Source organism: Budorcas taxicolor, chromosome 25 (assembly GCF_023091745.1).
Source record: "Budorcas taxicolor isolate Tak-1 chromosome 25, Takin1.1, whole genome shotgun sequence".
NCBI lineage: Eukaryota > Metazoa > Chordata > Mammalia > Artiodactyla > Bovidae > Budorcas > Budorcas taxicolor.
In genome coordinates this window covers 26,575,850-26,589,716 of record NC_068934.1, presented here as the reverse complement: position 1 = coordinate 26,589,716, position 13,867 = coordinate 26,575,850, and the positions used below count along the sequence as shown (strand labels likewise).

Here is a 13,867-nt window from a genome sequence, read left to right as displayed (position 1 = left end):
AGTGAAATTACACAGAACTAATGTTCATTTCTTCAAATGTCCAAAGTTTTTACACCTTTCCAAGCATATTAAATACTTTTCTTTTTTCTTAAACATGGAACATTGAATAAATTCACCTTTCCTTTATGATTTAAGCTCATCATTATAAGCATCCATTATTATGCTAAATCAGCATGAGTTTAACTACTTCCTCTCTGCCTAAAATGTGTCTGCTCTTATAATCCATTGGCTCCCATCTCACTGACCAGGTTTAGGTTCACCTATAATATGCTTTCAAAGCACCTGGGACTTCTTCATATTACAGTACCACACTTGGAATTGTACATTTATTTGTGAGGTTTGTCCCTGCACTAGATTATAAGCACCATGGGAGCCTGTACCTAGTCCAGGGATTGTTCACCATTGTATCTGCGGTGCCTAATATGGCACCTGGTGCATAGCAGGCTCCAAGTCTAGACTATCTCAATGACTAAATAACTAAATACCTACTTCAGTGCATACAGTTCGCCCCCCACCCTCCACCCCCCACCAAGCTATTTACTAAGGAATTTACTAAGTCAAAGAATCAGTGTTTCTAAAAAATATGTTGAAGAAAAAAAAGCCCCTACATGAGAGTATCAGAGTACAGACCCCAGCTTTACGGTCTTATGGTAACTGTTTTGACTCTTAGGCCTTTTTCCTCTTCTAGAGTTTAGAAAAAGTAGAGGTGGTATGGATAAGTGTCCCTTAGTCATGAGATTTTGGGCATTAAACCTCAATTTTCTCCTCTACAAAATGATGATAATAGTCTCTACCTCAGTGGGTTACTGTGAGGATTAATAAATGGTCCTGAGGAATAAAACAATAAAGTGCTTATGACACTGCCTGAAATATTGGAAGTGTTGATGCTAGGCGCTGCTATTAGTTATGTGTCACATTCCTAATAATATGCTGTCTTTCACATACGAAGATGTTATTGACCCATCACCCATTCAGGGTGCATAATGGTGCACCCTGCATCATTTCTTCAGGAGTAGTTAAAGGATGTACCGTGAATCATTTCTTCAGTAGTTAAAGAATATGCTCAGAACAATCAGCCCATTCAATCAGTCTCTCCCCATTAAGACCAATGCCTTTACGAAAGCCTCATATATTAAAGTAAATGCCTGGCTTTCATTCATAACCTATTTCCACTAAAAATATGCATGTCTCTATGGTTCTACTTATGGCATAGTGTGTTCTTAAGATGCTTGAAATCTTATATAGCCCAGAAGAGATGACAGAAAATTGCAGAAAGGACAGTCCTGCTGGATATTAAACTACACTTCTTGTTCATATATTTAAAAACTGCATTTTCCTTTTTACTATATTAAAGTATGTGTACAAAGAAAAGTATGTGCACACTTCTTTTCCATTTTTTGGTAGCTAATTAATTTGAAGAGGGAAAACAAACCCCTTTATTATTATTATGTTTTTTACCAACATTATTTTAAAGAAAAACTGAAAATAGCATAAACTGGATCCTTTGAATGTAGAGCTAGCACAGATTTTAAATACAGACATACTGGGCCTTCAGCTTATGACGTTTAACAGTTAAAGGGTAATTTTCTTTTAAAAAGTTATGATTTTTAAAGTATTCCCAAAGTGCTGAATGTGCTAATTGAGGATACATAATTTTTAAATGATGCATATTGCAGATGAATGTTTATCTCTGCTTAGGTTTAAAGAACAGTATAGATAATGTCAAGAACAGAGAAAATTAGATTTTTTTTCCTTCTTATCTAACTACCTAAGGATTTAAATTACAAAGCCAACCAAGAACCACCGACCTTAATCAAGCAGTTTGTAAGGATAAATAAGATAGAGAAGTTCTCCACCCCATATATATGCGTTGGTAAAATTAACCTTTCCTTTCAGATAACTCTGAACTTTAGAATCAGAGTTTTAACTGTTGCTGGAGACCATGGATGGAGGTCGCACTGCTCTGGAGTTTCTCAGTCACTGTTTCTTCTTTCACTGTGGTCTTGATGACTTCAGACACTCCACTCGTTCCAAGGATGCAAGGCAAACTTAAAAACACTTCACTATTTATATCATAATATCCCTGAAAGGAAAAAAAATTAGGATTAGAGCTACATCACTGCAAAAAAGTTAATGTCATAAATATGGATATTTTCCTCCTTTTCTGGTTCTAGAACTACAAAGTGATACAAGCTGAATTTTTAAAAAACTTTGTTCATTTAGTTTCTAAATGAACTCCAGTTCATTTTTGTGAGAAGGGAAGAATTTGGTCAAAGATACTCCCTTTACGGGGAGGTAAGCTAGCACCCTGCAATATGGGTAACAGGATAGAGGTAAAGAAAAAAGACTGTCATTGGTTTCATATCTGGAGCAGAGAGGGGAAAGCCCAGGGATGTAGTGAAAGGAGGTGACCTGTTGCATCCCAGGGACTAACTTTCTGAGCTCTGTATCCAAAGCTGGCTTTATTCCATTAATGCTGGTGCTCTTGCATCTCACAGGTATATCCTGTTTGTCTGTCCTCTCCTCTCTATTTCATTGTCCCCATTCCCCCTCCTGGACATGGGGAAGGTCAGCACTGAAAGCGTTAAGCATCAGGCTTTGGTTCATGGTTTTAATTCCTTGGTAAAGTAAATTGGGCAATGCCAAAGGTTGTGGATTTGATCCTTGGAGGAAATGTGGGCCTTACAAAATGGGAGAGTAAATTTTGAAGGGTTTTATTGAAGAAATAAAAGATATTTTTTATATCTTTCTTCCCTGGAGACCCTCATTTTCATAACTTGGTTCCTGTTGGTTTGGTTAAACATGGAAAGTTAAGATGTTGTGTCCACCTGCCTTGGAGCAGACCCAGGTCTGAACTTTTTCAAATCCTTGATGCATTTGACTTGAAGGATATGAAACATGCAAGCACAGGTTACATAGTTCAGACTTACGTTCTACTGGATTAAGTTTTTCTTTAATGTCTGAAAGCATAGTTTTATGGTAGTCCTTTTGGGGAAGAACACAGTATTATCTAAAATTATTGGCAAAGTTAAATGTATTTTATATAACAAAGTTCTTAGAATGTTGAGAAGTAACTGAAAAAAAGAGTGATGACTAAATGTTGAGGCTGAGATAATTTATTTCAATAAATCTTTCAAAAGCCTTTTTAAAAATGCTGTTAATAAATTTCTGTGATTTTTCTTTTTAAATTCGTTTTCCTGAGAGCATAGCTATTTGTTTTTTATTGTAAAACAATAATAATAATAATAAAGCAAACTCTCAAAAAAAAAAAAGAAAGAAAGAAAAAAGATTGTTAGAGTGGATTCGCAGGGGAGGGGCTTAACAAGGGCTCTGAGGGCAGTCAAATTTGGTAACCTGTTTTCAGTTTTCCCTTCCATGTTTTATTTCCCTTCCAGTATTCCTAAGTTTTTGCGAATATTTGGTTAAGCATTTGTGCCTCATCTTAGCTGTGCTTTAGGGATTTTATACTTGGAATAAAGCAGTAAAGGACAACCTGAACTGGAGAAACAGCCTGATGACCAGCTGAGGCCAGTTGGCATGTCAGCCTGGGGTGACCTGGCTGGCTGAGGAGATACATGACAACCAGAAGTTTATGGAATATATAAATGCTTCTTGGGAATTCCAAAAATTAATGGGAGTGAAAGGCAACCTTGTGGAAGTCCAGACTTCCCATAGCCAAGCAAGATAGGGGTTAGACCAAACTATCTTCTCCCGTGTGTTACTCTGAAAGCTGGTGATACTCAAGACATCAGGTTACATTGTGAACAGCACTTTTTTTGTTATATTAATAATGTAAATATTTAAAACTATGATGAAACAATGATAACAGCAATTACCTTTGCTAAAACTGATACAGAATGTACTTTCTTTTTATCATTCACAATACTGTCAAGCAGGTCAGCTACTGATAGTCCAACAGACCATGATCTTTGACCTTTTACCCTTAGTAGTTCCATGGCCCTAGGTTATAAAAAACAGAACAGACAAATCATGATTTCAGAAAATGCACAAAATATGTATGTTTAGTTTTAGCTTATGTATAAGGTATTAATATTTTTATGACACAGAAGAGTTATATGACAATTGTTAGGAAAACCAACAGATAGCCCAGTAATTAAGCTTTTCTTAAAATATTAGGCAGTCCACAGGGAATCAATACAGATGGCCTAATAATATAAAAAGATGCTTACCACCATTAATACTTACTAAATATGAGCTAAAACAATAAATACATCAATTTTGCCCATCAAAATTGGCAAAGAATAAAAAGACTAATGGGCTTCCCTGGTGGCTCAGCTGGTGAATCTGCCTGTAATGTGGGAGACCTGGGTTCTATACCCCTGGGTTGGGAAGACCCCCTGGAGGAGGGAAAGACTACCCACTCCAGTATTCTGGCCTGGAGAATTCCATGGACTGTATAGTCCATGGGGTCGCAAAGAGTCGGACATGACTGAGCGACTTTCACAAAAAGACTGATAACTACTTTTGCAGAAGCTACAGAGAAACTGGCATTCCCATAAGTGCTGTTCAGAGTGCAAACTTATTCAAGTTTTTAAGAGGAAGATTTGGCAACACCTGATCTAGAAATTACTCTTCTAGGAATTTGTCCTATGGCAATATGCTCAACTATGCAAAGATATACATGTAAGCATGTTTGCTTTGTTGGAGACAGAAAAAATTTTGGAAACAATTCATCCAAAGAGGACTTGTTAAATAGATGACAACCAAATGTAGGACCATATATAGTTCTTGAGAAGAACATAAAATACATTTATGTATACAATATGGGAAAATATCCAACATTTATTATTAAGGAAATAAAGCAAGTTGCAAGATAATACGAATAGCATAAATGTATTATAAAAACAACAATAATGATGATAATCCTTGCAGAAGCATGAGAAAACAACGTTTGGACACATGGACGCTAAATTGTTAATAGCGGTTGTTTCTGGAGAATGAAATTACCCCTGCTTTTCACTTTATAGACATCTGCAGTATTTAAAGCTTTATCTTTGCTGTACACCAGAAACTAACACAACATTGTAAATCAACTATACTTCAATTAAACATAAAGTTTTATGAGTGCATACATTCTTTTTGTAACTAATTAAAAATTATACAAATTAAACAAACATGTTTGAATTCATTCCTCTTGAAAGCTATAAATGCAGGATTATATAGAGAAGCAGATTAGGATGGATTCTACAACATATTACTATTCTCAATATGAGGCTATTCCTTCCAGTTGTTATAGTCTAAAAACCATAAACTGAAGGTTTAAAAAGCTAAAATCACCTGAATCAGAATTCAGGAAAGGATGTTATATTATGAGACAGTAAAACAACAAATGGCATTAAAATATATAGTATGTAGAGTCCAACCTATGGGGTCCAGACCCCTAGAAGGCCTCTGAATAAACACAAAAGATTCAAGGATCTGTGCATTATACTTGGTTTCTGCTTGAAATTATAATGGGGGTTATCCATTCACATGAGACTAATTTCCAAATGTATTCAACTAGGATTAATAAATACATATTGATTTTTAAGTGGTATGGGCCAATTCTCCTCTACTTTTAAGAAAATAGCCAATATCCTTAGATACAGGATCCTGTATCCTAAATATAGAAGTGGTAAATCACTGCCTACAAATAAGGAGTCTATTCCACCCTTTAAAAAGTCAACTGCATATCTAAATATCAGGCTTGCAAAATACTCTTAGATCTACTTTGAGATAAGAAATCAAAGAATAGAAAATATGCTCCCATGCACTCTGGATTTGTCCATACTAGTTAGTTTTATTTGCAGAAGCCTGGTAAGTACATGCCATGCAAACAGCCATTATGTTAGCTACGAAGTGTATGGTTTCAGTTGGATACATGCAAATCTACACTCAGCATTACCTGTTGGACAGCTGCATCTGAGAGTCCTGATTTGTTACTTCCTCTTGGCCACTCCATATGGGCACTAAAAATTAAATGAAAAATTGATTATTATCTTGTCAATAAATCTCTTAGGAGGAAGATGTGATAAAGGATCATTTGCAGTCAAGGGTACCTGCATCTAACTTCATAAACATTTCCCCCCTTCTGGATAGAGTTACATACTTCCACTGGTGGCATTAAATGTGCTGTACTGACTGCCTGAGGTGAGAAGGCATAGAGCTGTAGTTCCCTCAAAACATGATCCCAGAGTCTACTTGCAGCCCGTTACCTGCTCTCTCTCAACACTGGGCCATTTTACTGACTGAGTAGAAAGATTTTCTCAGCAAGCAGTGTATAATAGGCTCCCGTGTGCTGTAAGCCCTTGGCATTTGCTCCACTGGGAACCACACAAGCTAATTCTATCACCAGATGACGAATAATTTGGTCACCTATGGCTTCCCTGGTAGCTCAGCTGGTAAAGAATCTGCCTGCAGTGCAGGAGATCCCTGTTTGATTCCTGGGTCTGGAAGATCCCCTGGAGAAGGGATAGGCTACATACTCCAGTATTCTTGTGCTTCCCTGGTGGTTTAGGTGGTAAAGAATCTGCCTGCAATATGCAAGACCTAGGTTCGATCCCTGGGTTGGGAAGATCCCCTGGAGGAGGGCATGGCAACCCACTCTAGTATTCTTGCCTGGAGAATCCCATGGACAGAGGAGCCTATCAGGCTACAGTCCGTGGGGTCGCAGAGAGCCAGATATGATTAAGCAACTAAGCACATACACTCTGGATGAGACTTCCACAGGTGTCAGAGAGCAGGGTCTTATTTTCTAAGAGCATATTTGGGTTTTCCATTTCCTTTCACTACACCATTTATAAAAACAATTTAAAAACTCAAAGCTATACATGTGAAATAGATATTTATACCATACTTTAATACAAAAAGTAACATTCTGAAACCTTTTTAACAGTCATTGATTTCTCATCACTGTGAAGACATTCTTTGATACAAATCTTTGGGTAGGCAAAATAGAAATACATTCAGATATGTAATACATATTTTACGCTCAAGATACAAGTCTTCTTTTCCTTGTTTTATTTTTCTGCTGTGCCGTGCAGCTTATAGGATCTTAGTTCCCTGACCAGGGACTGAAACCAGGCCCTGGCAGTAAAAGTGTCAAGCCCTAACCACTGGACTGCCAGAGAATTCCCACAGCTCTTCTAAACTGCATTAAAAGTGAGGCCAATTAGTGATTTCTCAGCATCAGCAACAAAGGACACCTTCCTTCCTCAAACTGATTGTTAAGATTCCAGGGGGCAGGGATCATGTGTCCTTCTGTGTCCTCTGGCACAGATTCTCTACCAAAGGAAAGAATGCACAGGAGGCAATACAGAACCAACCTCACACACAATCCAAAATTATACTAAACAAAGGAAAACATGCTTGGAATGGTTAAGCTGGAAAATATGGAAAAGTTTTAGAAGTTTTTTTTTTTTTTTGCTTTTATATATGTATATATTTGTAGATATTAAAAATCAGTTTTCATCTTTCTCTATGGTTTCCTTATTATTTAATGTTAATGGGGTCACCAGAGATTGCAGTTTAGATCTTTAAGTTTCAAGATACCCAAGAGAGAGAATGATTGAGCTAGAAAAGAAATGAACACTATTGAGGTGAACAGAATGGTATATGGGATGTTTTATCTCCCCTTTTGGGAGATGATTATGGCTTTGACTTTACAAAGATTTTCCTATGAGAAGAATTCAGGACATTTGGAAGGCTGAAGTGAAGGGGAAGTCATTATTCCCCGATAGAAATGAAATTCACAGTAGTACCACAGCAAGCTCTTGAGGACTACCCCTTTCACTGTAACAGACTGGATTATTTGTAGGAGATCCTCAAAAGTCCTCAAAGAATGTAGCAGCTTCCAGGCAGACACTTGAGCATATCTGGTTCGGTTAATTAAGATTAAAAAAACAAAAACCCAGCATCAGTGTCTATCTCAATGATAGCCACCGAAGGTCACAGAAGTTTTTATATTAAGTAAAAAAAAACAAAACAAAAAAATTGTTACATGAACAATATAAATGCATGTGGACAAATTAATAAGGGTCTTTTTTTTAATGTTTCACTTGAATAGGACTATACATGAATTATTTTCTAAAAAAAGGTTGGTACATTAGTATATTCACAATAGACAGAAAATTGCAGAGAACAGTCTGCTAGATGAATGAGGATTTACAGACCTTGGGAAAATAAATAAAAAGGGAAAAGGAGGTATGGGAAAAGAACAGACACCAAGAAGTCTGGAACTTAATTATGAGTATTACTGCTATTATTACAAACATAATCACATGTTTCATCTTTCCTCTCTGAGTTTAGACCTTTTTATTTGAGTTTAGACTTTTAAGAGCCATGAGAAAACAATGTTCAGAGATGGAGAAAGCTTCACTATGCTCAAATTTGCTTCTGACACAGTCATTAGGATTTTCAGTTAAGTTTAGATAGACTTAATTATTTCATTTTTTGTTCACTTATTGCCCAACCGTTCATACTTCCTAAATGCATATTTATCCTAGATTAAGGATCCCTTTCAAATATTGCATCTAATCAATCCTTATCTTTCTGGTTCTATTCCTTAAGAATAGTAATCCTCTGGTCCCAAAAACTTTAATAAAAAATGACCATGGGATATTTCTTTTCCATTACACATAACACCTACCCCTTAGGTAAGACTGATACACACAGCAGATGAGCTAAACTGTTTTGAGGTCCAGTCCTTGGATTTCTAAAACATCACTTGAAGGCGTTACCTGCACTTTACATGATTTCACTATCACAGCTAAAAACAGCAGCTCCAAATCACATGTTGTAACTAATTTGGTGGAGCACAGCAATGACCTATGATTACAAAAAGATGGTATCAGGATCATTCAAAATATTTCAAAACACATTTACTGAGGCCATTCCAAGTTCAAGTTTACAGTCTGGTGGGGTAAAGACAGGTAAACATGCAATTGTAACACTGTGATAAGGAGTATAATAGAGGCATGAGCTTACCTAACCTGGAGAATTAAGGAAGGCTTCCTGGGAGAGGTGGCACTCAAGCCCAGTCTTGAAGGATAAGCAGGACTTAGCCAAATGAATGAATGTTCAGGGAAAGGAAGTATCAGGTGCAAAGGCAAGGAAGCGTGAGAGTGTATAAGCCCCTCAGGAAGCTGCAAGCTGATGTGACTAGCAAAAAATGCTTGTCAGAATGGCAGACGATGAGGCTCGGGAAGGAAGCAGGAAACAGATCCTAAAGGGTCTTACATGTCATGGAATTCTTCCCCATGTCATGTTGCAATTGTCATTTGTAGAGGAAATAACTAAAGAAAATAACACCTCCTTTTGGGGGTGTTTTTAAATTTTAAATGAGATTACAAAGCATTTAATACACACACTAAGCACTCTATAAAAAAATTATTCTAATTTTGCTATGGTGTCACCAATACAAAGACATAACCAACTGGTGTCTATACATAAAACCAGCAGAAAGTGAGTCACTCAGTCATGTCTGACTCTTCGTGACCCCATGGACTGTAGCCTGCCAGACTCCTCTGTCCATGGAATTCTCCAGGCAAAAACACTGGAGTGGGTAGCCATTCCCTTCTCCAGCAGATTTTCCCAACCCAGGAGTTGAACCCAGGTCCTCCCACATTGCAGGTGGATTCCCTGGTGTCTGAGCCACCAGGGAAGCCCAGCTGAGGAAAACCAGCAGAGGGAGCCTCTAATCAGAGGGAAGACTACCTGTCAGGGCAGGCGTGCCTGCTAAGTCGCTTCAGTCATGTCCGACTCTTTGCAACCGTATGGACTGTAGCCCACCAGGCTCCTCCGTCCGTTGGATTCTCCAGGCAGGAATACTGGAGTGGGTAAGCCATGCCCTTCCCAGGGGATCTTCCCCACCCAGGGATGGAACCAGCATCTCTTGTGTCTCCTGCATTGGCAGGTGGGTTCTTTACTGCTAGCACCACCTGGGAAACCCAAGAATACCAGAGGGTGTAGCCATTCCCTCCTCCAGAGAGGATCTTCCCTGCGCAGGGATGGAACCGGGATCTCCTGCATCGCAGGCAGATTCTGTACCGTCTGAGCCACCAGGGAAACCCACCAATCAGTGGATGTAATTATTTCTCAAACAAAGTAGAAGACATGATAAAAAAGTGATCTGACAGCAGTCCAAGGCTCAGTGGTAAAGAATCCGCCTGTAATGCAGGAGATGCAGGTTCGATCCCTGGATTGGGCAGGTCCCCTGAAGGAGAAAATGGGAACCCATTCCAGTCTTTCCTGGAAAATTCCATGGACAGAGGAGCCTGGTGGGCTACAGTCCATGGGCTCACAAAGACTCAGACACGACTGGGCATGAACATGAGACAAGACTAGACATAGGGAGATGGGCTGGGGAGTACATAAGTAGCTTCACTGGCATTCATAGTGTTTTTAATTGAGTATGGATTCATGAATGTTTGGTCAACTGTGTTTTAAAACAAATATATACATTATATATATATTCTATGTATCAAATATTACATAAATCATATTTACGTAATCTCAGTTCACATCCATCTACATCTATTTCTAGTTCCTACTTGAGAGTTCCATTCCTTGTACTTAAAAATATATATGTATTTATTTGGGGGGGGGGGGGGGCTTTGGTGGGTCTTCATTGCTGCATGTAGGCTTTCTCTAGTCGCAGGGAATGGGGGCTACTCTTCCTTGTGGGGCATGGGCTCTAGGCACGAGGGCTTCAATAGTTGCAGCTCTCAGGCTTAGTTGCTCCAAGGAATGTGGAATCTTCCTGGACCAGGGATGGAACTAGTGTGCCTTGCATTGCAAGGCAGATTCTTAACCACTAGACCACCAGGGAAGCCCAGTTCCTTGTGCTTTTACCCTACTTCTCTTGGACCTCTCTTAAGGCTCATCAATACTGCCTATTATATTCACTTTCTGTATCAGTCTCTAACCTACCTAAAGACAGGGTCTTTATTCATTTATGTAGCTCCAACAGCAGTCAGCAAAGTGTCTTAGGTTTACTTATCAAGTCACGCCATCCTTTATTTTCTCTTTACAATTTGAGATATTCCTATAATCATATTGTAAAATGTTCTTATTAATTCAAAAATTGTAACTTAAGGGATTGGTTACATTTTGGTATTCCAGTACTTAAAAAGAATGAATGATGTCTGTATGTTAGTATGTAGTCATTTCCCAGTCATAACAATTAGAAAGAAGGCAAGATGGAGAATGATGTATGATGCGTATTTCATATGCTTGTCCTTACACAGAACATTTCTAAAAGGTGGCATTGCTTCTACAGAGAGAGACTAGGTGTCTGGCATAGAAGGGAGACAATTAACACTACATTATCTTTTTATACTATTTAATTGTTTTGCAATGTGAATGTACGACTTTTTCAACTAAAAGAACAGCTTAATAATTTACTTTCAATAAGGAGAAGGTACACAGACAAAATTCAAATTGGATCAGAATAAACAGCAACTTTACAAAAGAATAAACATCCTGAGACAATATATGATTAATTACATTTAACTAGCAAAAGCTTTTAACTCAAAGGAATGAGGGAATTTGTGATGATGTGATCAGGAAAAATTTCAAAGCTAAGTAAGAGGGACTTGACTGAGACCTCGAAGAATAAGATTTGAAAATGCTAAGTGAGAAGGAGAAGGGATTATGAAAAAAGTAAACACAATGGGCAAAGATCCCTGTGGCTGAAGCAAAGCTGTAGGGCAGTGCCGAGATGCACAAGACCTTTAGTCCTTCTTTGACCTGAATGTAAGGCAATGCCAAAGAATGCTCAAACTACTCCACAACTGCACTCATCTCACACACTAGTAAAGTAATGCTCAAAATTCTCCAAGCCAGGCTTCAGCAATACGTGAAGCGTGAACTTCCAGATGTTCAAGCTGGTTTTAGAAAAGGCAGAGGAACCAGAGATCAAATTGCCAATATCCGCTGGATCATGGAAAAAGCAACAGAGTTCCAGAAAAACATCTATTTCTGCTTTATTGACTATGCCAAAGCTTTTGACTGTGTGGATCACAATCAACTGTGGAAAATTCTGAAAGAGATGGGAATACCAGACCACCTGACCTGCCTCTTGAGAAACCTATATGCAGGTCAGGATGCCACAGTTAGAACTGGACATGGAACAACAGACTGGTTCCAAATAGGAAAAGGAGTACATCGAGGCTGTATATTGTCACCCTGCTTATTTAATTTATATGCAGAGCACATCATGAGAAACACTGGGCTGGAAGAAACACAAGCTGGAATCAAGATCTCTGGGAGAAATATCAATAACCTCAGATATGCAGATGACACCACCCTTATGGCAGAAAGGGAAGAGGAAAAAAACGCCTCTTGATGAAAGTGAAAGAGGAGAGTGAAAAAGTTGGCTTAAAGCTCAACATTCAGAAAACGAAGATCATGGCATCCGGTCCCATCACTTCATGTCAAACAGATGGGGAAACAGTGGAAACAGTGTCAGACTTTATTTTTTGGGGCTCCAAAATCACTGCAGATGGTGACTGCAGCCATGAAATTAAAAGACGCTTACTCCTTGGAACAAAAGTTATGACCAACCTAGATAGCATGTTGAAAAGCAGAGACATTACTTTGCCAACAAAGGTCCGTCTAGTCAAGGCTATGGTTTTTCCAGTGGTCATGTATGGATGTGAGAGTTGGACTGTGAAGAAAGCTGAGCACCGAAGAATTGACACTTTTGATCTGTGTTGTTGGAAAAGACTTTAGAGTCCCTTGGACTGCAAGGAGATCCAACCAATTCATTCTGAAGGAGATCAGTCCTGGGATTTCTTTGGAAGGAATGATGCTAAAGCTGAAACTCCAGTACTTTGGCCACCTCATGTGAAGAGTTGACTCTTTGGAAAAGACTGTGATGCTGGGAGGGATTGGGGGCAAGAGGAGAAGGGGACGACAGAGGATGAGATGGCTGGATGGCAGCACTGACTAGAAGGACGTGAGTCTGAATTCCGGGAGTTGATGATGGACACGGAGGCATGGCATGCTGCGATTCATGGGGTCGCAAAGAGTCGGGACACGACTGAGCGACTGAACTGAACTGACCGGAAAAGGCTCTTGGAGCGGTCACTCCTACTAGCCCCACATTCACTGCTGACTCCCTACAACAAACTGTAATCGATGACCCTTTGAGTGGCTTCCAGCTCTCTAACAACATGACTGCCTCCATAACTATAACTGGGAAGAAAGATTAGGGCTGTATTTTGGGACTACTTGAATGGCAAGTAAAAGAATTTAATGATTTGGTCAGAGGAAGCCTGTGAAAGTTTTTGAAAAGAGGAATGTGATTTAGGAAGACTGAATTAATATGTGAAACATACTGCAAACACTGTAAGTTTTAGCTAATATCATTATTAATTTGGCATCATTTATAGGGTACACTAGAGGGAAAAGGGCAAATTAACTGGGAGATTTACAATAATCAGACAAGCAAGAGATCAACATGGACCAGAACTCAAATGGCAATAATAACATTTGGGGTCTTGGGTTTATTTGAATCCCTAGACATGTTACTCAAATACATCTGCTCCAAGTTCTTATTTGCTCCCCATTTTCTCATTCTATTGATTAGTCTTTAGTGTCAGTAAGCATTTTGAGCCTGAAAAGCTATGTCTGCTTGAATCACATAGTCAGGATTTATAAAGATTTATTCTATTGCCTGGAGAAGGCAATGGCACCCCACTCCAGTACTCCTGCCTGGAAACTCCCATGAACGGAGGAGCCTGGTAGGCTGCAGTCCATGGGGTAGCAAAGAGTCGGACAGGACTGAGCAACTTCACTTTCACTTTTCACTTTCATGCATTGGAGAAGAAAATGGCAATCCACTCCAGTGTTCTTGCCTGGAGAA

General features: G+C 38.8%; 1 protein-coding gene across 1 annotated transcript in view; it reads right to left on the bottom strand.

Moving 5' to 3' along the window:
* Positions 1 to 1,503: 1,503 nt before the first annotated feature.
* UEVLD (UEV and lactate/malate dehyrogenase domains) overlaps positions 1,504 to 13,867 on the bottom strand; it is a 54,997-nt gene continuing 42,633 nt past the window's right edge. Inside the window, exons 10-12 of the mRNA XM_052662184.1 lie at positions 5,906 to 5,969; positions 3,837 to 3,960; positions 1,504 to 2,083 (exon numbers count right to left, since the gene is read on the bottom strand). Of these exons, the coding sequence (XP_052518144.1) occupies positions 1,916 to 2,083; positions 3,837 to 3,960; positions 5,906 to 5,969 (356 nt within the window). The 3' untranslated portion in view covers positions 1,504 to 1,915. The remainder of the gene's footprint in view (positions 2,084 to 3,836; positions 3,961 to 5,905; positions 5,970 to 13,867) is intronic.